General features: G+C 46.7%; 2 protein-coding genes across 6 annotated transcripts in view; one reads left to right on the top strand and one right to left on the bottom strand.

Annotated features, from left to right (window-relative positions):
- The window catches only part of LOC123768447 (uncharacterized), a 487,820-nt gene that overhangs the window by 421,662 nt on the left and 41,604 nt on the right, over positions 1 to 24,554 (bottom strand). The window lies entirely within an intron of this gene.
- Positions 1 to 24,554, top strand: part of LOC123768495 (zinc finger protein 609) — a 129,587-nt gene that overhangs the window by 99,080 nt on the left and 5,953 nt on the right. For all 5 annotated transcript variants that reach the window (XM_045759117.2, XM_045759125.2, XM_045759134.2 and 2 more), the window contains 3 exons: positions 12,155 to 12,296; positions 14,730 to 14,817; positions 15,263 to 17,787. In XM_045759117.2, coding sequence (XP_045615073.1) covers positions 12,155 to 12,296; positions 14,730 to 14,817; positions 15,263 to 17,787 — 2,755 coding nt within the window. The remainder of the gene's footprint in view (positions 1 to 12,154; positions 12,297 to 14,729; positions 14,818 to 15,262; positions 17,788 to 24,554) is intronic.

Here is a 24,554-nt window from a genome sequence, read left to right as displayed (position 1 = left end):
ACTTTATTGTGACTCATCGCCTGAATCCCTAGGATATCAGGACTCTCAAAACTAACAGCTCAGTAGGCTATCAGTGCATCCTCCCTCACAAAACAAGGACCAGTCAGACAGCTAGTGCTCCACGTCAGGTCAAAAATGGGCGCCGATTTTAACATCGAATCGGAATTCATCATTCCCGTCTAATTAATTCCACACTTAAGACCTTAAAGGGTACCGGTTATAGGGGGATCAAGCCCCAAGGTTGATTAATTAGCATGATCGATCCAGACCTCGATCATTGTTCAGTGTTACTGGTCTGGTGGTGGCGGCGGAGGCGACTCTAGGGTTTTGCTCAAAGTCTATGTCACGTCATACGGGTTGTAGAATCCTAAGTCGGTCAATCGTCTTAGGACCACGTGGCGTGGAGTCGGCTTTAGTAAAAGTTTTGGAGTCCCTTGTAGAGAATAAAAAGTAAGAATACGGGTAGAGGGGGAGAAGAAGGAAAGATAATTCGAGAACACCCTCCCCGTGTTACACCGTGGAGAAAAAATTAATAATTCATAAATGAATTTCAATTTTTTTCACATGGTTCAACACCTCAAACAGATTTCATAATAAATTGACACAAATGGTATATGATAACTAATGAACACATTTACACAATATTATATACATTTCTGTGCAATAGTACAACCCTAAGTCACCCCAAGTTTAGGCAATCTAGAAAGTGCATCTGCTACTATTTTTAATTTTCCTGGAATATGTTTGACGACCAGATTGTTCTCTTGCAACAGTAAAGACCACCTTAATATCCTCTGATTGGAATTCTTCATGCTAGCAATAAGAGTTAAGGGGTTGTGGTCAGTAAACACTTCAACGGTATTGGCTGGTACATAAATGTCAAATTTTTTAACAGCTAGTAATAATGATAATGCCTCTTTCTCTACTTTGGAGTTCAACATTTCAATGTTGTTCAACAACATTCAACTGTTGATATTTGGTTAACTTTTAAGAATAGTAATGTATTGGATAATTAATACCCCTCATCATCCTATTGCATTAGTACAGAACCAGCACCCCAGTCTAGAGCATCTATATATACTATCATCAACCCGTTCTCGCACTTGCTTATAGTCAATATTGGCTTATTTAATAAGTGCATATGTGACATACTAATTGATTGTGAATATTTTAGTTTACCTTGAAAAGCTTCATAGAAAACACCGACCTCACCTAGCCTTCTTAGTATGTTAAGATAAGCATCCTATTGCTTCTTATTTACAATTATTACTTAACCTATCAACGGTATAGGTTAAGTAATAAGGTCGAGCTAGTTCTGCTTCAAACTGCAACTTCTTTAGTTCTAATTCTGCTGCCACTGCCTCTGGGTCTCCACATTTCCTGTAGCTACACCATTTGCACTATTGGTGGATAGGGACTGATCTAATATTTCCTGTGGGAGAATTTGCTCATCTACCCAGTGCATCATTCTCTCTCTTAGCAGTTCCAGTTCGAGTACTTTGCAGGTAACGCTTGTCAGCGATACCCCCTCTATAGTTAAGTGCCTCTTTTCTATCGCCTTTCTTGATAATTGGTACCACATTTACCTTCAACCTTGATAATTGGTACCACATTTACCTTCAACCTTGATAATTGGTACCACATTTACCTTCAACCTTGATAATTGGTACCACATTTGCCTTCAACCATCATCTGGGCAACTCTCCCTTCGTAACTGTCTCATTAAAAATCCTCGCTGGTAGTACGCTGAACACTCCGTGGAAACTGACATTCAGTACCTCGCAGATTTCCTTGTCACATTCTGAATGTCAACACGGAAGACCTCCCGTTTTCTGTAGTCTTGTCACTTGGTCGTTCATTGTCATGTTCCTTCTTGACTATGACTTTGTAGTAATTTAGGTTGCTTTTTTTGCTTTAATAGCCATATCTTTTCATGATATTAACCGATACTGTCCTCATATTTATGTATTCGTTCCTGGCTCTGTCTCATCTATGCCTCTGTACTTCCTCCACTCCCTCCTGCTTCTCATTTTTTCTTCTGGCGCTGTTTATTCTCATATCTGTAGATATCTACAGATATCTGTAGAATATCTACAGATATTCTCATCTGTAATCCCCTTATCTATAGTCGACTCCTCCCGAACCTCTTGCCTCGTGTTCACAGTTTTAAGTTGAGTCATATAGTTAAAGACTGGGACACTCTGAACAACTTTGTAGTTTTGAGTGACCGTCAGGTCTAATAGGCTCGGTGTATCCCCTCCTCTTTCTCTTGTGTCTTCCTTCACAAGTTGTTAGAAAGGCCCTGTTAAAAATAACAGAGCTTAACCCTTCCCCCCCCCCCCCCCCCGCAAGCACAACTAGGTGAATACATGCTCACCACATTCAAGATTCTCAAGGGAATTGATAGGGTAGATAAAGACAGGCTATTTAACACAAGGGGTACACACACTAGGGGACATAGGTGGGAACTGAGTGCCCAAATGAGCCACAGAGATATTAGAAAGAACTTTTTTAGTGTCAGAGTAGTTGACAAGTGGAATGCATTAGGAAGTGATGTGGTGGAGGCTGACTCCATACACAGTTTCAAGTGTAGATATGATAGAGCCCAATAGGCTCAGGAACCTGTACACCTGTTGATTGACGGTTGAGAGGCGGGACCAAAGAGCCAGAGCTCAACCCCCGCAAGCACAATTATGTGAGTACATGCCTTATCATATTCCTGTCCGGGTCTTATAGATAACCAAGATTACAATCCTCTTCTCATCTGCTGTCAAGAGTCCCAGTTATGGAGCTTGACTTTCTATTAGTTGCCTGAATTTCCAGTTCTTCAAACTTCCATTTCCGCTTTATTAGGAGGGCCACTTCCCCTCCCTGTTTCCGTGTCCTTTCTCTTCTTATCCCTTGACATCCCCCTGGAAAAATTGCATCCGACATCATTCATATCTTTTATTCTAGTTTTCACTGTCAGGATCTGTTTCACTAACCTTGTTTTATTTCTCCTGCTGTATTGGACACTCCATCAGCATTGGTGTACCAAACCTTGAGACTTTTCCTGGAAAGTGTTACCAGAATTCACACAGCTCTTCTGCCTGTTTGGTTCCCTTAGTGTGTGCTGGAGGTGAGAGATGTGCCCAGGAATGAGGAGGAGGAGGAGGAGGAGGGAGAGTGGGTCTCTGAGGGGGGGGGAGTAATAAAGGGGGTTCGAAGGGTATAGTAGACATGTAGCTCAGTCGATTAAGGCAGCGTCTGGGATGCTCTCGGACGCAGGTTCGAATCCTCGTCACGGCCCTTGTGGATTTGTTCAAGGGCATAGTAGGTCTGGGAGGTAGAGGGGGTCTGAGAGGCGTAAGGGGGAGAGGGGCTGAGAGGTAGAGTGAAGCTGAGAATCAGATAGAGGTTGAGAAGTAGAGGAGGGACCAAGATACCAAATAATCTACACATGGAAAATACTAGAGGGCCAAGTCCCAAATCTACACAGTAAAATATCAACGTACTGGAGTAAACGATATGGAAGAAAATGCAGAATAGACCCAGTGAAGAGCAGAGGTGCCATAGGCACAATCAGATAACACTGTATAAACATCAGAGGTCCGCGGTTGTTCAACGTCCTCCCAGCGACTATAAGAAATATTCACACAGAGATCACACTACGTGATGCATCAAATGATGCATCACGTAGTGTGATCGTTTATAAGAAATATTGCCGGAACGACATCTTCAAGAGAAATTAGATTGTTTTCTAAAAAAAAATTGCCGGACCAACCGGCCTGTAGTGGGTATGTGGGCCTGCGGGCCGCTCCAAGCAACAGCCCGGTGGACCAAACTCTCACAAGTTGAGCCTGGCCACGGGCCGGGCTTGGGGAGTAGAAGAACTCCCAGAACCCCATCAAGCAGGTATCAAGCAGGGAGGGGTGACAAAGGGGAATAGAGGTTGTAAGAGTCAAGGTGTGTGCAAGGGGCAGAGGGGAATTATTGGCAGGGGGGGTGGGTGTTAGGGGAGGAGGTTGTGGGGACAGGGTGGGGGGGGGGCTGATAATAGTTCAAGTAAGTTTATTGAGACGATAAGATACATCTCAAAAGGATACAATAGCTTAGGCTATTTCGTCTCTTCATATTGAGGATGCGAGAAGGGTTTTAAGGACTGAAGAGGTTGAGGGGTTAGGTGGTGTTGGATCCTGTATGAGGAGAGGTGCAGCCGGGGTGGGTGTGGGGAGGGGGAGATGAGGGGTGCGGCGGGATAGGGGTGGAGACGGGGAGTAGAGGGCTAGGCCTAGTGGGGGTGGAGTGTGGAGTAGAGTGTAGGGTTAAGGGAGGGTGAGGTGGAATAGAGGGATAAGATGCAGAGGGGGAGGAAGGAACAGGAGACTTTATGGGGGGGATGAGAGGGGTGAGTTGGGGAGGGTATGGGTTGGGGAGAAGGGCGGGACCGGGGTCAGGTCGGGAGGGCGAGGCCAGGGTCAGGTCACAGAGGTGCCCGTGTCCAGGTCCCTTTGCCTTGTGCTCTTTGGTCATGTACCTCTGTCATGTACCTCTGTCATGTACCTCTCAGTAAACACATGGTAAAGCTGTGCGTCTCAGCCTGTACACGTCACGTACAAAACTCAAACATACAAAATCATAACATACAACGAGCAAGCAATGTAAAAGATTTGAGTGTACTTATGTCGGAAGACTTACGTACAAACACAATAAAGTAGCCGTCACAACTGCAAGAAAAATGACAGGTTGGATAACAAGAACCTTTGAAATGCTATACCGATGATGATACTCTTCAAGACGCTTGTGCTCTCTAGAGTGGAGTACTGCTGCACAACGACAGCCCCTTTCAAAGCTGGAGAAATTGCTGACCTGGAGAGCGTGCAGAGCTTTACATTACTGCTAGAATCCACTCTGTAAAACATCTAAACTACTGGGGCCGATTAAAATGCCTAAATCTGTATTCTCTTGAGCTCAGGCGGGAGATACATAGTAATTTATTTGTGAAAAATATTAGAGGGGCTGGTCCCAAACCTGCACACAGAAATAACATTATATGAGACCAGAAGACATGACAGGATGTGCAGAATACCCCTGTTGAAGAGCAGAGGTGCAACAGGTACTCTTGAGAAAGAACTATCAACATCATAGGCCCGAGACTGTTCAACACGCTTCCACTACACATAACCAGGAAGCCTGGTCGACGACCGGGCCGCGGGGACGTTGAGCCTCGAAATCAAAGCAAGATAACCCCAAGGTAAGATAACAGGGTAATATCGTATAGGCCTGGGGTCATCGTGTCTTCAATATTTAGAGATAAACCAATATATCTACATGCTGTTTGTTACATATTAAATTTAAAATATTTAATATTTTTGTTGTGTTGAAGTAATTAATGAGGTTGGATGAGGTGATGGTGATGGAGGAGGAAGAGATAAGGCTGGAGGAAGAGGAGGAGGAGATGGAGGCTGGAGAGGGTGGAGGGCACATGGTAGGAGGGTGGAGGGCACATGGTAGGAGGGTGGAGGGCACATGGTAGGAGGGCACATGGTAGGAGGGCACATGGTAGGAGGGCACATGGTAGGAGGGCACATGGTAGGAGGGCACATGGTAGGAGGGCACATGGTAGGAGGGCACATGGTAGGAGGGCACAAGGTAGGAGGGTGGAGGGCACAAGGTAGGAGGGTGGAGGGCACATGGTAGGAGGGTGGAGGGCACATTGTAGGAGGGTGGAGGGCACATGGTAGGAGGGAGGGAACCACCACCAGCCAGGGTTAAGGGTGTAGGGAACCACGTTGCCAGCACCCAACAAAGCCTAAGATCATCATCCTCATTCTCTGGGTCTTAATAAATGAAATCTGGAGTAATATCTGTGACGGCAACCTCCTCCTCCTCCGGTTATCTTCACCAACAACACCGTTCCTCATAGCTAATTCGCGCTGCCAAATGTGTCTAGAATGGAATTGATGACATGTAGGTAGAAAGGGTTGTTAGGGGAGGGGGGTGATGGTGGTTGATTGGTGGTGGAGTGGGTGGGGGGGTTGAAGCGCAGGTGCCAGGTGATGAATACGTCACCTGGTGAGAGTTCCCTTCCGGAGGTTTGGCAACGTTGTCTGACGTCACACACACACACACACACACACACACACACAAACACACACTCGCATTCATTAATTTTTCTATTTGTTGCGTCTGTTTTCATTAAGGGAATACAAATATTTCCAACATTTGTTGACTAACAGTACCCTCAAAGCTTGTTTATATCGCTCTGTTTGTTAAGAATGAAAAGTTTTAATTCATAAAATGTGTAAGTGTTCCGGGCGCGGGTGAACACCGGCAGCCCCGCCGGCCAGGGAGGCGCGCTAGGATAAACAACTCATTCTCCGCCACTTGTATTGAGCTTAACTCTCTAAATACGCGAGCAGGGAAGACGTTACACGAGTGGTGAGGACATGAGTGAGTGAGTCAAGCTGGGATAACGGTGGTAATGATGCGGTAGTGAGGGAGGGAGTTGAGGAATGTGGCGGCGTGTGGCAGCGTGTGAGAGTGAGGTAGGGGCAGCTCCAGCTTTCTCAGGTACTCCACAGTACTCCACAGTACTCTGCCGTACTCTGTAGTACTAAGCTCTTTAGTGTTACTACTCAATGATTGACAGCCTGGCGCCGTGAGCTTGGTGCTGCAGGTGGCGCCAGTGTCGCCAAGCGTCAGCTACCAGCTTCCTCCTGCCAGTCACCACACCTCTCAACTGGAGCTGGAAAATGCGTGTGAGTGCGTAAGGTGATTGTGGTGGTGATTGTGATTGTGGTGGTGATTGTGATTGTGGTGGTGATTGTGATTGTGGTGTTAGTGATGATTGTGGTGGTGATAGTGATGGTGGTACCAGGGTACCCTGTACCTGGTGGTGCTCCAGCAGGAGCTCTTCCACCTACGACTCAACAATACCCAACCCCCGAGGCCGCCCGGGTGTAATTGTTTAAAGAAACCATTGATTTGAGTAGTGATGAATATTGACAGATGTGATGACGTGTCCTTACGTGTGGGGGGACACGTGTGGGCACGTGTGAACACGTGTGGATACGTGTGGACACGCGTTTGAACAATGTGTGGTAATTGAGACTAGGAAACACCTGAACTATTAACAGGGAAGGTGGGAGATATTGTAGGGTGGGTGGTGGGGCAGGGGGGGTGGACTCTAGTATTTCCTGAGGCCACTGTCATGCTCCGCTATGCTCCTGGAGGCCTCTACCATCGCCCCCCCTCCCCCGCCACCCACAGATGCAACACCTGCCTCCTGGTACACGTGTGCTCGCTGGAGGCTTGTCACCGTGGGCTCCACACCCACGGTGGCACATGCTCCACTCCCCTGGGGGGTACATGCTCCACACCCTACACTGAAGGGTGGGGGTTGGGTACATGCTCCACTCCCTACACTGAAGGGTGGGGGGGGGGGTACATGCTCCACTCCCTACACTGAAGGGTGGGGGGGGGGGGTACATGCTCCACTCCCTACACTGAAGGGTGGGGTGGGGTACATGCTCCACTCCCTACACTGAAGGGTGGGGGGGGGGGTACATGCTCCACTCCCTACACTGAAGGGTGGGGTGGGGTACATGCTCCACTCCCTACACTGAAGGGTGGGGGGGGGTACATGCTCCACTCCCTACACTGAAGGGTGGGGGGGGGTACATGCTCCACTCCCTACACTGAAGGGTGGGGTGGGGTACATGCTCCACTCCCTACACTGAAGGGTGGGGGGGGGTACATGCTCCACTCCCTACACTGAAGGGTGGGGTGGGGTACATGCTCCACTCCCTACACTGAAGGGTGGGGGGGGTACATGCTCCACTCCCTACACTGAAGGGTGGGGGGGGGTACATGCTCCACTCCCTACACTGAAGGGTGGGGGGGGTTACATGCTCCACTCCCTACACTGATGGTGGGGGGGGTTACATGCTCCACTCCCTACACTGATGGTGGGGGGGGTTACATGCTCCACTCCCTACACTGAAGGGTGGGGGGTTACATGCTCCACTCCCAACACTGAAGGGTGAGGGGGGGGGTTACATGCTCCACTCCCTACACTGAAGGGTGGGGTACATGCTCCACTCCCTACACTGAAAGGTGGGGGTGGGGTACATGCTCCATTCCCTACACTGAAGGGTGGGGTACATGCTCCACTCCCTACACTGAAGGGTGGGGGTTGGGTACATGTTCCACTCCCTACACTGAAGGGTGGGGGTGGGGTACATGCTCCACTCCCTACACTGAAAGGTGGGGGTGGGGTACATGCTCCATTCCCTACACTGAAGGGTGGGGTACATGCTCCACTCCCTACACTGAAGGGTGGGGGTTGGGTACATGTTCCACTCCCTACACTGAAGGGTGGGGGTGGGGTACATGCTCCACTCCCTACACTGAAGGGTGGGGGTGGGGTACATGCTCCACTCCCTACACTGAAGGGTGGGGGGGGGGTTACATGCTCCACTCCCTACACTGAAGGGTAGGGGGGGGTTACATGCTCCACTCCCTACACTGAAGGGTAGGGGGGGGGTTACATGCTCCACTCCCTACACTGAAGGGTGGGGTGGTTACATGCTCCACTCCCTACATTGAAGGGTGGGGGTGGGGTACATGCTCCACTCCCTACATTGAAGGGTGGGGGTGGGGTACATGCTCCACACCCTACACTGAAGGGTGGGGGGGGGGTGTTACATGCTCCACTCCCTACACTGAAGGGTGGGAGTGGGGGGGGTTACATGCTCCACTCCCTACACTGAAGGGTAGGGGGGGGGGGTTACATGCTCCACTCCCTACACTGAAGGGTAGGGGGGGGGGTTACATGCTCCACTCCCTACATTGAAGGGTGGGGTACATGCTCCACACCCTACACTGAAGGGTGGGGGGGGGTACATGCTCCACACCCTGCACTGAAGGGTGGGGGGTACATGCTCCACACCCTACACTGAAGGGTGGGGGGGGTGTTACATGCTCCACTCCCTACACTGAAGGGTGGGGGTGGGGGGAGTACATGCTCCACACCCTACACTGAAGGGTGGGGTGGTTACATGCTCCACTCCCTACATTGAAGGGTGGGGGTGGGGTACATGCTCCACTCCCTACATTGAAGGGTGGGGGTGGGGTGCATGTTCCACACCCTACACTGAAGACTTGGGGAGAGTACATGCTCCACACCCTACACTGAAGGGTGGGGGGTACATGCTCCACACCCTACACTGAAGGGTGGGGGGAGTACATGCTCCACACCCAACACTGAAGGGTGGGGGGTACATGCTCCACACCCTACACTGAAGGGTGGGGGGAGGGTACATGCTCCACACCCTACACTGAAGGGTACATGCTCCACACCCTACACTGAAGGGTGGGGGGAGGGTACATGCTCCACACCCTACACTGAAGGGGTACATGCTCCACACCCTACACTGAAGGGTACATGCTCCACACCCTACACTGAAGGGTGGGGGAAGGGTACATGCTCCACACCCAACACTGAAGGGTGGGGGGGGAGTACATACTCCACACCCTACACTGAAGGGTGGGGGGGGAGTACATACTCCACACCCTACACTGAAGGGTGGGGGGGGAGTACATACTCCACACCCTACACTGAAGGGTGGGGGAGTACATGCTCCACACCCAACACTGAAGGGTGGGGGGAGGGTACATGCTCCACACCCTACACTGAAGGGTACATGCTCCACACCCTACACTGAAGGGTGGGGGGAGGGTACATGCTCCACACCCTACACTGAAGGGTACATGCTCCACACCCTACACTGAAGGGTGGGGGAAGGGTACATGCTCCACACCCTACACTGAAGGGTGGGGGGGGGAGTACATACTCCACACCCTACACTGAAGGGTGGGGGGGGAGTACATACTCCACACCCTACACTGAAGGGTGGGGGAGTACATGCTCCACACCTGGAGACGAAGGGTGTGGGGGCACATACCGGGGAGAGTGGGGGGGGGGGGAGTGTTTAAAGGGGTGGGGTGTGGATGGGGCATGAGGGGGAGGGGCACATGAGGGGGGAAGGCTGGTGGACTAGTGAGAGATCACCGCTCTAAGGTAGAGTAATGGTGACTGGGCGGTATACTGGTGACTGGCTCACTCGGACACCCTGATAACACCACCACCAACCTGATAACGGCACAGGTTATCTTGTGATGCTTCCATGTGTTCTAGCCACAGGGAGCTGGCGGCTGAGCAGGCAGAACACTGGACGCGTGATCCTGTCGTCCCGGGTTCGATCCCGGGTGCCGGCGAGAAACAATGGGTAGAGTATCTTTCACCCTGATGCCCCTGTTACCTATCGGTAAATAGGTAGCTGGGAGTTAGTCAGCTGTCACAGGCGGCTTCCTGGGGGTGGAGGCCTGGTCGAGGATCGGGCCTCGGGGACACTGAAGCCCCCACATCATCTGTGAAGAGACACATCATCTCAAGATAACCTCAAGATAAGCCTCGAGGTTATCTTGAGGTTATCTAACATCTTCCCTGCTGGGAAATGATGACTGAGAGTAAGAGCAAGTTTTGTCAAGCTTTATTCTCGAGTGAGGCCACAAGATGAGCCTTGTAGTTTAGTTCTCTTGTGTCCGGAACCTGCTCTCACCCCACACTGAACTGTCTCACTCAACACATTTATTGTGTTCTTAAGTTGACCCGGTGAGTTATGTGTTTGACACACCCCAGGTGTGTGTGTATATTCACCTAGTTGTGTTTGAGAGGATTGAGCTTTGCTCTTTCGGCCCGTCTCTCAACTGTCAATCAACTGTTTACTATTTTTTTTCCACACCACACACACCCCAGGAAGCTGTGACAGCTGACGAACTCCCAGGTACCTATTTACTGCTAGGTAACAGTAACAGGGGCATTCAGGGTGAAAGAAACTTTGCCCATTTGTTATGCCTGGTGTGGGAATCAAACCCGCGCCACAGAATTTTAAGTCCTGCGCGCTATCCATCAGGCTACCACGCCCCCCCCCCCCCAGGCCCCCCCCCCCCTGTGTGTGTGTGTGTGTGTATGTATGTATGTATGTATGTATGTATGTATGTATGTATGTATGTACACTCATATCTCCCATTCCACTCTAGATAGCACTAGCGTCTTGAAAAGTATCATCATCGGTATAGCATCTCTAGTGTGAAAGGTTCTTGTTATCCAACCTGTCATTTTTCTTGCAGTTGTGACGGCTACTTTATTGTGTTTATTAAATGTAAGGTCTTCCGACATCAGTACACCCAAATCCTTTACATTGTTTTTTCTTTCTATGGTATAATTTAACTGAATTTTGTACGTGGTTTCCATTTTTATATTTAAATTTTTTCCAAAGCGCAAGAGCTGGAACTTACCTTTCAGCTCCCTTCTAACTTATCTCTTTGCTGGAGCTCTATAGGCTATTTTCTGTAGCCCATAGAAAGACCTGATTTACATCTGATCAAAGGTTTGCCGTGCCCTCTATATTGTCTACTCTCATAAAAATCCTAGTGTCATCTACAAAGGAAGATACAGTACTATAGATTGTGTCCTTGTGTATGTCCGATATGAGGATGAGAAAAAGTACTGGAGTGATTGGTCAATTGGATCGCCTTACTAGGAGGCCATTCTAGTTAGGAGATAATTTACGTAGATAATTACTTGATTGCTACCAAGATGTGTATCTGTGAACCCGTGGCGTGTCATAATGATGGGCGAGCCCTTGAACATCTTGTATGGTTAATAATGATTCTCCAATATCTACTATCTAATTACTCCCTGCTCACAATAATGAATAATTATGGGTAAATATATGTTGTTATTAAATGAGGGCGAGTCCCACAGTAGCGGAGGGTCCCCACAGTAGCGAAGGGTCCCCACAGTAGCGGAGGGTCCCCACAGTAGCGGAGGGTCCCCACAGTAGCGGAGGGTCCCCACAGTAGCGGAGGGTTCCCACAGTAGCGGAGGGTCCCCACAGTAGCGGAGGGTCCCCACTGTAGCGGAGGGTCCCCACTGTAGCGGAGGGTCCCCACTGTAGCGGAGGGTCCCCACTGTAGCCGAGGGTCCCCACAGTATCTGGTAATATGTAATTCCTAAAATGGCAATATGTATACCATTTTTGGCTGGCTATTGTAAATGTGTTGTTTAGGTAAAGGTGGTAATAGTAAGAATATTCTTATGTTTCAGGGTGAAGAAGGCGGGGCGTCGAGGCGAGACATGTGTGTAGGAACAAGTGTGGCCACCATCACCGACCCGGACTGTCTGGGCCCCTGTGAGCCGGGCACCTCGGTCATGCTGGAGGGCATTGTTTGGCACGAGACCCAGGGTGGTGAGTATGTGTGTAATTACCTAAGTGTAATTACCTAAGTGTAGTTGCAGGATGAGAGCTACGCTCGTGGTGTCCCATCTACCCAGCACTGTCATATAACGCTTTGAAACTAGTGACGGTTTTGGCCTCCACCACCTTCTCACTTAATTAACTTGTTCCAACCGTCTACCACTATGTGTGTGTGCGCGTGCGCATGCGCGCGCTCTCTTTTCCCCAACTCTCAGGCATGCATGCATGCATGCCTGAGTGTGTTTGTTGGTCTTTATGCCGTGTCCACTTTGTCTTGTCCCCTTTATGCCTTGTCCCCTTTATGCCTTGTCCCCTTTATGCCTTGTCCCCTTTATGCCTCGTCCAGTGCCAGTAAACAGTGACCATAACAGCACCACCAGTGCCAGTAAACAGTGACCATAACAGCACCACCAGTGCCAGTAAACAGTGACCATAACAGCACCACCAGTGCCAGTAAACAGTGACCATAACAGCACCACCAGTGCCAGTAAACAGTGACCATAACAGCACCACCAGTGCCAGTAAACAGTGACCATAACAGCACAACCAGTGCCAGTAAAGTGACCATAACAGCACAACCAGTGCCAGTAAACAGTGACCATAGCATAGTATTTTGCCAAAAGTTCAGTACCTCAGTATTGAACTCACAGCAGTGGTGCAAAGCATTGCTTTGCACCACTACTTTTCCTTATTCTCATATCAGATATAGACAAAAATACAAGTCACAGCTTCGTGTCATCCTTTGCAGATGACACAAAAAATCAGCATGAAAATTACTTCTGCAGCAGACATTGAAAAACTTCAAGCAGATTATTAATAAAGTTTTCGATTGGGCAGCAGAAAATAACATGATGTTTAACAGTGATAAATTCCAGGTACTCAGGTACGGCAGAAATGAGAACCTTAAACATAATACAGGGTACAAAACACAATCAAATCTGCCCGTAGTAGGAAAACAGCATGTCAAGTATTTAGGAATAATCATGTCTGACGACCTAACATGTTGGGAGCATAACCAACCAAATATTGTGTCGTCCAGAAAAATGATCAGATGGATTACGAGAACTTTCAAATCCAGGGATCCCATCACGGTGGTTGTACTCTTCAAATCACTTCTGCTGTCCTGTCTTGAGTACTGCTCAGTACTCACACTTTCCCCCTCAGAGCAGGAGATATTGCAGAAGTAAGAGGGAATACAGAGAACATATACGGCACACATAGATGCAATAAAGCATCTAAATTATTGGGATCGTCTCAAAGCTCTCCAAATGTACTCACTAGAAAGGAAAAGAGAGAGATATCAAATAATATACACGTGGGAGATACTGGAGGGCCAGGTCCCAAATCTACATTAGTAAAATAACAACATACAGGAGTGAAAGATATGGAAGAAAATGCAGAATAGAACCAGTGAAGAGCAGAGGTGCCATAGGCACAATCAGAGACCACTGTATAAACATCAGAGGTCTGCGGCTGCTCAACGTCCTCCCAGCGACTATAAGAAATATTGCCAGAACAACCGTGGACATCTTCGAGAGAAAACTTAGACTGTTTTCTAAAAGAAATTCCGGACCAACCGGGCTGTGGTGGGTATGTGGGTTTGCGGGCCAAGCAAAAGCCTGGTGGACCAAACTCACAAGTCAATCTTGGCCTCAGGCCAGGCTTGGGGAGTAAAAGAACTCCCAGAACCCCATCAAGCAGGTATCAAGCAGGCATCATAGACCAGACCAACTCCGGCGGCACAAGAGCAGGCCGGAGGTGAAATTAAATGCAAAATGGAGCAAAGAGTATCAACCCCGTACATAAACTGCAGCGACTCTGCCAGCAACACACGAGCCGAGGCAGCAGTATCATAGTTCATAGCTTAAAGCTATGGAAAGAAAGGTCCTAAAAGATATAATTTTTTTTTTTTTTTTTTTTTTCAAATAGTTGTAGATAGTTGAAACAAACGAGGTGGTGGTGAATGACAAAACCACCAGTAGTTCAAAAACGTTACATGACAGAGTACTGGGAAGACAGGACACCATGTGCATAGCTCACATTCTGTAACTACACATAGGTAATTTCACGTCAACAACCCCCTCCTCCCACAACAACCTCCCCGCCCCCACACACAACAGTCCCCAACAAACAACCCCCACACACATTCCACCTAAACAACACTGACCTACAAATTGTGTGTAAATTATAAAGGAAATTACTGTACTTGCTTTGTTGTAGATAAAATGAGATTTGTAAACCGATTTTATTAAAAATTTTACAGCGTTACTGTAGACTTAACCTTCAGCAGAGTGCCAGTATAAGATCACACTGAGCACCTGCTCCTATTGGAATTAAAAGAAATTTAAAAGGTTCAGGTAATATTAGGATATATAACTTCTTGGAAGAGTATTAAGGAAACTGCTGAACTAAAATATGTTTCAGGTGTATTGGTGGTGAATGTTACTTGGCGCGGAAAGACCTACGTGGGAACGCTGCTCGACTGCACACGGCACGACTGGGCCCCACCCAGGTAAGGCACACTTGCAAGGTATTTATCTCTGCATGTGGAGCTACAAAACAGCCTAGCAGAGTTAAAGACATTGGTAGTTTATATATAACATTTGAAAAAATGAAAATGAAGTTTATTACTTCATTCCCCAGTATCCCACACATCCATGGCGACCATTCACACCCTTGTACCTCTATTTTTGAGACATGTTATTTTAATCATCTTTTTTTTTTCAATTTATTATGCAAAAACCTTTAAAGACTAATGTACTTTATAATAAGGAAATAATAAAACATATTGATCCCATATTGGTATTAAGAAAGGGTTGTTTTGTAGCTCAACACTCTGCTCTCTATCAGTAGTGGTGTTTTCCTAAGATTAGAGAGTATAGGGTGAGTGTTGTGGTGTGTGGGGTGAGTGGCTACTGTGTCAACTGACTCGCCTCTCTCCCCTCTCTTCCCACCAGGTTCTGTGACTCGCCAACCAGTGATATAGAGTCTCGGACGCCCAAAGGTCGGGGCAAGAGGGGGCGGGCTGGCACTACGACTGCTGGTACACCCGGTAACGATCTCAGTGTAGCAGAAACGCGCAGTGGCAAATTACGTAATGCCAATGTGAAGGGGCGCAGAGGGAATGTAACTCCTACTTTTAACCCTCCTCCTAGTCCAGTAAAATCTGAACCTGGTGGGACCAAACGTAAGGTTCGGGAACCAGAGGTACCCGAAACAAAAAACTGGAAACGGTCACGTGCTTCTTCTCGTGGAACACCAACCAATGGTGCAACCAGTCCTGGGCCAGAGCAGCCTTCTTCACCCCAGCTGATTGAGTGCCCCGAGCCTAACTGTAACAAGAAGTACAAACACATCAACGGGTTAAAATATCATCAAAGTCATGCCCACAACAGTGTCACGAATGACGATGAGACAACCAGTACGGAAGGAAGAGCAGAAAGTGAAGTGGAAGAAAGTCAACCATCATCTCCTACACCTGTAGCAGAGACTCCTGTGGACAAATCTGCACAAGATGTTCTTAAACCTTCAGTTCTTCGCTACACTGGTCCACCAGCAACACCAAGCCCTGGTCCAAGTGAAGAACTTTCCAAAGGGACCACACCACTTCCTACAAGTCAACCAAGTGTTATTCAGACACGTGTACCACAACCTAACCAGGCCTTGTACATGTACACGGGCTCTGGTGGTGTTGTAAGCCCTCAGCATCCACAAGCGGGCTCCCCAGCTTTGGGTTTGTCACCTATTCCTGGCAGCATCCCACAAGTTAGACCCGGATTAATTCGGCCAGAAGTTCGTCCAGAGATGATGATGAGAGTAGGAACCACAGGTCCAAGACCACCAGGGCCTCTTTCTACTGGTTTGTCGGTTACATCAAGCATACCCATGACTCCTCAAGGCACCCAATTGTCTAGCCTTCCTGGTAATTCACCTGGTTTATTATCTGTAAAACAATCACTCATAGAACCAGATAAAAGTAGGCCAAAAGATTTAATGAATGGTTTAATAAGTAAAGACACCAGAGAAGAAGAACAACCAACGAGAGAAGATGCTAGAAGTCCCGCATATTCCGACATATCTGATGCTAATGATACTGCTCCAGTTTTAGATGGAGATAGCGATAATAAAGATATGAGAGATGATAAAAAACCTGAATTACCTCTAGGCGCACAGCCTTATCCTCCCTATGGAATGTATTATCCCAGTCCGTATGGACAGCCACCCCCCTTCCTTATTCCTCCAATACAACCTCCACCGTCAACCCCGCCTGGTAAGGAAGGGGATGGTAAAGATTCTAAGGATAAAAGTGTTGATATTGATAAAAGAGATACTTTACCTCCTCCAGGCAATAGCGAATATCTAAGTAAAATTCCACATCAATATCTATATGCATCCCATTACTTATATAATCCAGGTTATTCAGATCCGTTTTTAAGAGAAGCGCAAATGTATAAGGAAGCCGAGGGTAAAGAATTGGTTAGAGAAGGAGATAAAGGTCCAACAGACTTATCAAGATCAGCACCTTGTTTACCAGGGTCAGTCTCATCTGTCTTGCCTAAAGATAAAATAGGGATGACAAAAGACAAGCAAACAGAAAATCATGCATTAATCAAAGAGGCACATGAACTTAAGAGTCAACTAGCAATAGAAAAAAGGTCATTTGAGGAACCTCCAATTGCATATAGGTATCCATTTGATCAGCGCTTGCAACTACAAACACAACCTCAAGAGAAACTAGGGGATAAATCTATGGGAATACCAAAGCCTTCACCCCCAGCACCTCTTTCTAGTCCTCGGGTTGTGTCCACACCCCCTGCAGGCTCAATAAACAACAAAGATGACCGTGGTGATAAAAAATCTGAAAGCAAAAATGAAGGAGTGAAACCAACCATGGAAACAACTGGGCCTCCACCACCTCCAACATCAACAGCATATTTTCCAACTTTTCCATACAGTCCACTACCTTACGACCATTATCGACCCATGGTTCCACAAATGTCATTGCCTGCGGGTTATCCACCACCTCACTATTTACCTCCTCCAGGGATGGTGCCTAGGTTTTCCTTAAATCCTGCAGTCAGTAATACACCAGAGGATTTGTCCCGAGGTGGATCTAGTGCACCATTGATTCACCCTTCACATCTATACTCAAGTCATAAAATTCATGAGCTTCAAGAGCGAGCTAGAAAGTCTCCTTTGTCTTCAGCGGCTTTGGGTATGACACCGCCCAGCATCTTAAGCACCCCTCAAAAGGTGGGTTCTCCAATGGCTAGCAAAGATGGATCACCACTGACACCCGTCACTTCCTCTTCTGTCTCCGGCTCCATACCTACTTCTTCCTCATCTTTGGCCCACGGAGGGAGTGGGTCTGTGGGAGGAGGGGTAGAGGGGCGGTCACCCCCCACAGCGCGTCCCCCCACACACCACCTGCATGAAGGCTTCTCTCCCTACTCTCTGATCCCCACTCAGTATCATTATGCAGGTAAGGCTCCATCAGGCTATGCACTCTTTAAGCTTGTTACTAGTTGGTAAAGCTTATTAACTGACTCTTACACTCACTCACTCACTCACTCACTCTCACACACACACTCACTCACTCTCACACACTCACTCACTCTCACACACACACTCACTCACTCTCACACACACACTCACTCACTCTCACACACACACTCACTCACTCTCACACACACACTCACTCACTCTCACACACACACTCACTCACTCTCACACACACACTCACTCACTCTCACACACACACTCACTCACTCTCACACACACACTCACTCACTCTCACACACACACACACTCACTCTCACACACACACACACTCACACTCACTCTCACACACACACTCACTCACTCACTCACTCACTCACTCACTCACTCACTCACTCACTCACTCACTCACTCACTCACTCACTCTCACACACACACACACACACACTCACTCTCTCACACACACACACACACTCACTCACTCTCACTCACACACACACACACACTCACTCTCACTCACACACACACACTCACACACACACACTCACTCACTCACTCACTCACTCTCACACACACACTCACTCACTCACTCACTCTTATATATACACATATCGCAATGAAATCACAGTGGCATGCTATATCAATGAAACTCACTTTGAGGCAGTGGAGGGACTTGAACTCGCGACCTTGTTATTTCTAAACATATGATCAGTTAACCTCCCAGAGAGCTCAGTAGAGTTCTGGGTTGGTCAACTTTTGTACCACCGTTGCCAAGCGGTAAGGCAGGCACTTGGGAATCACCAGGTCGCAAGCTCTTGTCTCTCCATTATCTCAAAATGATTTCATATACTGTATATATAATATATATACAGTATTTATATATAAATATATATATTATATATATATATAAATATATAATATATTATATACAGGTATGAAGATGTCAGATCATGAAGGAAGGATTAACCCTTAAGCTGCTAAGGGGTCCTGAGGAGATTTACACCTGTGCGCAAGAAAAAAAATCTTAAACTTTTTTCGTCTTCCAAAAATGTTAATTTTTGATCCTTGAGCATGGGGTGGGGGGAGGGGTGGATCGTAGGTGACATATTTTGGGTGAAATAAGCCGAGGAAATCTGGCAAAATTTGGGCGTTGACAGAGCAGTCGTCAGAGGCGCTCGGCGTCACCTGAGCTGTCAGGTGGGAGTTGCCACAAAGATGATATTACCTGATTATTTCAATGTCTAATTTTTTCTTAGTTTTTTGCAGTAATATTATTCAATAGTGTGTAGTGATAGATTTATATAATAAAATGTGTGAATTGTCACTATACTCAAAAGTATTGTGTTCATATTAGTAATTCAAATATTACATTCATAAAACAATAAACAAATAGTTTTGCTGTTATTACACTATATACACACATTATATATAAGTATCTACATGTTTTGTTCACCACAACTGTACAACTAAGCTGATATAGTTAGTTCAGGCACTAAGAGACATCGCTACACACACAGCAGGCGGGTGCCTCCCTCACTCATTCAAGGTCAAGCGCACTAAAAATTTTCCCCCAACAATACTGTCTGTGGTGTTATTACACTATATACACACACATTATATATAAGTATCTAAATGTTGTATGCACCGTAACTGTACACCTAAGCTTGTAGGGTGCCCAAAGAGCATAGTGGCCACCCTCTACACAGCTAGACAAGTCATGCAGACGACCCACCTCAGTCACCTACATGGCTCCTCCCAACATAATTATTTTGCTGTTATTACACTAATACACATTATATACAAGTATCTACATTTGTGTTCACCATAGAGAACCACTGAGCTGGTATGGTGAATGCAGACAATAACAGGTGGCCACACAGTTGGTACACGACGCTATCTCCCTCCCTCCCTTAGCATTACTCCTCCCACACAGCGCTAATTATCACAACAATCCTGCTATTATCACAATCCTGGTAATTTTTATCACAGTCAGGGGTCATCTGTAATACTGTCATCACTAAATAATAGCAGTTACATATTTATTTTGACATTTTTAGGCGATGCTGTGGTCACAAGCTGAACAGTAATGCTGTTAGCTTATGCTGTATGTGCTAGCCTTGGTTGTTCCCACAGTACTGTGGCTCTCACACCGGGGAATATTGCTCACGATTTTTTTAAATATGGCGTCTGTTTACAAGAGCCCTGAGGAAGATATGAACCCTGTGTAGCCACGGGCCATTTGAATCGTGCCTGGCACCCTATGGTGTATATATACGCCATGGGCACGGTAGGACATGTTACTCATGGCATATATATATATACGCCATGCACAGTTTAAGGGTTAAGACAGGACATTTCTTGTCTTAATCCTTCCTTCATGATCTGACAGTCACATTTTCTTTGATTTACACAAAGAAAATTTGACTCACATTTTCAGTCAGAAAATGTGACTTTGTGAACAACAGAATATATCAATGATAATCATTTTGAGGCAACGGATTAACTTGAACTTGCATTCTGGTGATTCCCATATTCCTGCCTTAACCGAATCGGCCATTGTTACAAAAGTCAAGTTTTGTACCACTGTGGCCAAGTCGGTTAAGGCAGGTGTCTAGGAATCACCAGAATGCGAGCTCAAGTCAATCCATTGCCTCAAAATGATTATCATTGATATATCATGCCATTGTTATTTCATTGCCATATTTTACTATTTATTAGATATATATTATATATATAATATATTATGTATGTTATTTATACTGTAATACATACAGTATATTATATACTACATAAATACATACAAACTGTAATGAAACGGTGGGTGTTCTACTCTCCCAATGTAATTAGTTTCTTACATTTTATATTTTACCCGCTTTTCTGTGAGGGCTACTTTCCGTGGCTCATGGAGCTATCTGGGTACGCTAGTGAGCGCAAGCCTCAACACCCCACCAGGCCGTGTCTTTCACACGTGCTTACCACAGACCAGAACGAGAATCTGGCCCTTGAGTAGAGGCAAGTAAGTCTGAAGATACTAGATCAACTCACACCAAAGGAAAAAAAACACCACAGAGAGAGGGTGGTGCCACCTCAAACTCAAAAAAAAAACACACAACTTCACCGTCACCTCTTAACATGATAAAGGGGACGTGGTTGGGTTAACTGGATCACTCGAAAGGAATGAGTTGTAGTTGCCTGTAGACTCGCATCTCCAAATCTACGACATGGAATATATTAATGAACAGTACACACTGTGGTTCCTCTCACAATCTTTACCCAAGACACAAGCAGATCTACTCATAAAAGAAAACAACATGTAAAGGATCTGGGAATAATGATGCCGGATGACCTAATATTTAGTTAACATAGCAATTATAGCATCAGTCAGAAAAATGTGATGGATTAGAGCCATGCCTCCTGGCTTAACCCTCCCCTCTTCTTTCCTTTTCTGTATCACCTCATAGTACAGTAACCTTGGTCACCTTCAATTCCTTACATACACAGTAAAGATTACTAAGTGGTACAATTACTGATAATATTCACCCCTCCCCAGCATCACAGTTACGCCGCAGGTTTTGTATTCAGTAATCGGTATAGACTTTCTCTCCGAGTAGTCGTTGAATTTCACTTTTGCTGAATTTACTTTGTGGTGCAGGTTATCTGGTGGAAGGTGCTGTATAGTTCTGGTCTGGCTTGGATGTTCTCGAGTTTGGAGCCTCTGCTCCCCCCCCTTTTTTTCGAAGAGGTGAAGTGTTTTTCGTTTGTTTCTTCTCCTTGTCCCTTACCAGTTTTGAGCCATGCTGGAGTGGTGTGTCCCCTCCCCTGGTCCTAGTTTCATTGTGTTTGTTGCCATCAGAATTTTTGCCTTCTTCTGGTTCATGAGTGAAGGGCATATGAAGGGCTCCTGAGGTTTCCTTTTTCTTGATGGAGACAATTGAGCTTGAGCTTTCTGCCAGTCCATTATCTTTAGGGGGCTTTCCATTGGCTCAGATTCTCCAACATGGAGTGATGCCTGTCAGTTTTCTTAGTCATTGGCAGAAAATTTGGTTCTTCTCCGGGGTCCTTGGCACATGTTTTAGTAACTCGGTTCCACAAGCAACTCGGTGTGAACCAAGTTCACACATTATTGGGTCCTTAGGTGGGTCCATGGGTGCCTTTCAACCCTTTATGGTCACGTATGCCTGGTTCTGAGCAGTTTTCGTTTAGCACATATATATATATATATATTTATATATGTCCCATTTCCAGTGGTGGTTTCTTTCATCTCTTTCTTCAACTTTAGTGTGGGCAGACTTTCTTCAGTTCCTTCTGGATCAGGACCTCGCCTCTTTTGAGTTTGGATCCATTTCTGCCTCTTTGATGAGATATAAAGTCCAGTCCTACCCCTGGCTTACAGACTTTTCCCTTTTCTTCTTGGAGTCTTGTCATAGTTTCTGCGATAACTGAATGCTTGAGTGCATGAGGTGTGGGTCAGTGTTTTCTGGGCTGTTTATCTTTTGAGGCACTCAATTCCTCCCTGTTTGCACCAGTCCTGCCTTGGTATGTGGGCACTAGGCAGCTCATGTGAGTTTGCTCATGCTTTCTACCACTCGGGTGTGTTTCTCCTTATGTCTGCTTCTCTTCTCTTGTTTCTGGAAGTGATGGCTTGTGCGAGACTGTTAGCTTTGGCTCTTCAGCCTTTGAGGTACGTATTCTTGCTGCAGGATTCTGTCCCTGTTGTGGGCTGACATTTTTTGAGGAATAAGGGTCTTGCTGCCCCCTGTTCAAGGTCTATTGCTCTAAGGTGCAATATTTTAGGCTGTAGTGCTGTCTTTGGCTTTGTTTTATTCTGTTTCATGGAGACGTTCTCATTACTCTCTCGGGTGCTCTAGGAGTGCTTTGTACTGGCCCTTTTGTAGTTTGTCCCTTTGATAGCATTTTAAGTGGTTTCTCAGGATCCTCAATGGGGATGGTTTTCAGTCTCCCCCCCCCCTCCTCCCTTTTATCATCATGAGTCCAGACTTGACCATATTATCCTCTGCTCTGCAGGGTCATTGTGGAGTGATTGGGCACTGGGGTGTCCGTCCATTCCACTTGCAGCTGGTGTACTGTTTGTTCCCATTTTGCAAGTGGAACTCACCAGACCTTCCATTCTTTCTTGCCCTCTTGGATATGGACAGTTTTAGTCCCTATCCTACCTTTTGCATATCCACCTTCATTAAGGTATGCCTGGCCTTATGGGCAGGTGCTTGGATGTTTTCCCTGGTGCTTTGTGATGAGCCCTAGCACGTCCCTATTCCTCTGGATAGGGACGTGAGTTTCTGAAACTGGCTAAGGTTTTCATGTGGGGTGTCTTTGTTTTCTCCTCTTGGTTTTTCCTTTTAGTTATGTTCTGGCATTGAAGACAGGTTGATGTGGATTGTGTTCTCTCATTTTCATCTTTTGGGGACCTGCATCTATGGTTGGTTCTGTCACAGATTTGGATTTGGCTGGGCCTCATCTCAGTTTCCCAGCCTGTCTGCCATCGTCCCTTGATTGCTTGGTTTCTCATGTTTTTGTTATGGAGTGTTCTTCGGTTTCCCATCAGTAGCTCTAGTTGTTGTGGTAATGCTTAAACTTTGCCGGCATGGTTTTTCTGCTGGGCTGAGTTTAGCTTTGGGCATTATACCGGTATCTCTGGAGTCGACCCTTTGCCACCATCTGGACTATTTCTTGATTGGGAACTCTGGTTGTTCTATAGTGGCTACTTTGTCACCAATTACCTCTTGAGGCTTTCCGAGGTTTAGTTCTATGACAGCTTGCTCCTTACATGTTTGACCTGTTCTTGACTTGGGCTGGGTTTTTGTGACCAGCTCTCATCAGGCAGCTCCAGGTGTTGGTTGGGTCCTATTCAATGGGCACACAGCCCTTTTCATGAGTTGACTGCAGTCTGGAATGCACTGCAGCTCCATCTCCTCCTTGGTCCCAGTGATCCAGCTCCACTCAGATTGTTCCCAGTGTTTCATGATTTGGCTCCATACAGTTCACATACTGAGCTTATCAAACATGATTGTGGCAGGTTTCTCTTTACTGTCCCATCGCCATGTAGGGGTTGGTCGACTTTGTCCTGTTGGCTTTGTGAGAGGTTTGATTGATCATGGATGGATTTCTCTAAGGTGGTGCGTGGAACTGGAGCCTTCTGGCTTATGTGGACCTGTTCTTGCATTGTGAAGGCTTCACTGTGGATACTTTTCACCTGGAATGGAGGCGTTTGGATTTCTTGTATCTCTTCCCGCAAGTTGTGCTCCATTTCTCCATCCATTTTTAGACTGGAGATGTTTTTGGGCAGGAGTCTTCTGGCATCCAGGTAATCGGCTTGACATCCAAAACTAGCACATTTTTCTCCTGCACCTTTTTTAGAAGAACGGTCACCGGATGTTTTTCTTTGATTCGGTGCTCTCTGCCAAATTTACATCGCATTGTCTGTCTCGTCTCCAGCTGGCTTCGGCCACGGTTCTGGTCATCCTGTCTTTCCTTGCTTTTTGTGCACCATCATTTGATGCCTTATACTGTTGCTCCCTTTTGCTTAGCTTTGGCAGAGCCTTTTTCATTTTCTTTTGGCATCAATATTTTGCCTTTGTGGCGAGTGTGATTAACTAGCAGCTGCATCTGGACAATGAGTGAGTACATTGTTTGTGTTAGGGTTACCACTGTTTCCATGCAGTTGCTTATTTTCTACCTTTCTGGTGGTTTTCCTTTTGGCTTGGGTGTATCTATAGTATCCCACCAACCTCT

This window comes from Procambarus clarkii, chromosome 86, assembly GCF_040958095.1.
Source record: "Procambarus clarkii isolate CNS0578487 chromosome 86, FALCON_Pclarkii_2.0, whole genome shotgun sequence".
In the NCBI taxonomy this organism is placed as follows: Eukaryota; Metazoa; Arthropoda; class Malacostraca; order Decapoda; family Cambaridae; genus Procambarus; species Procambarus clarkii.
Note: the sequence above shows the minus strand (reverse complement) of the source record. Positions and strands in the feature narration are given on the sequence as shown.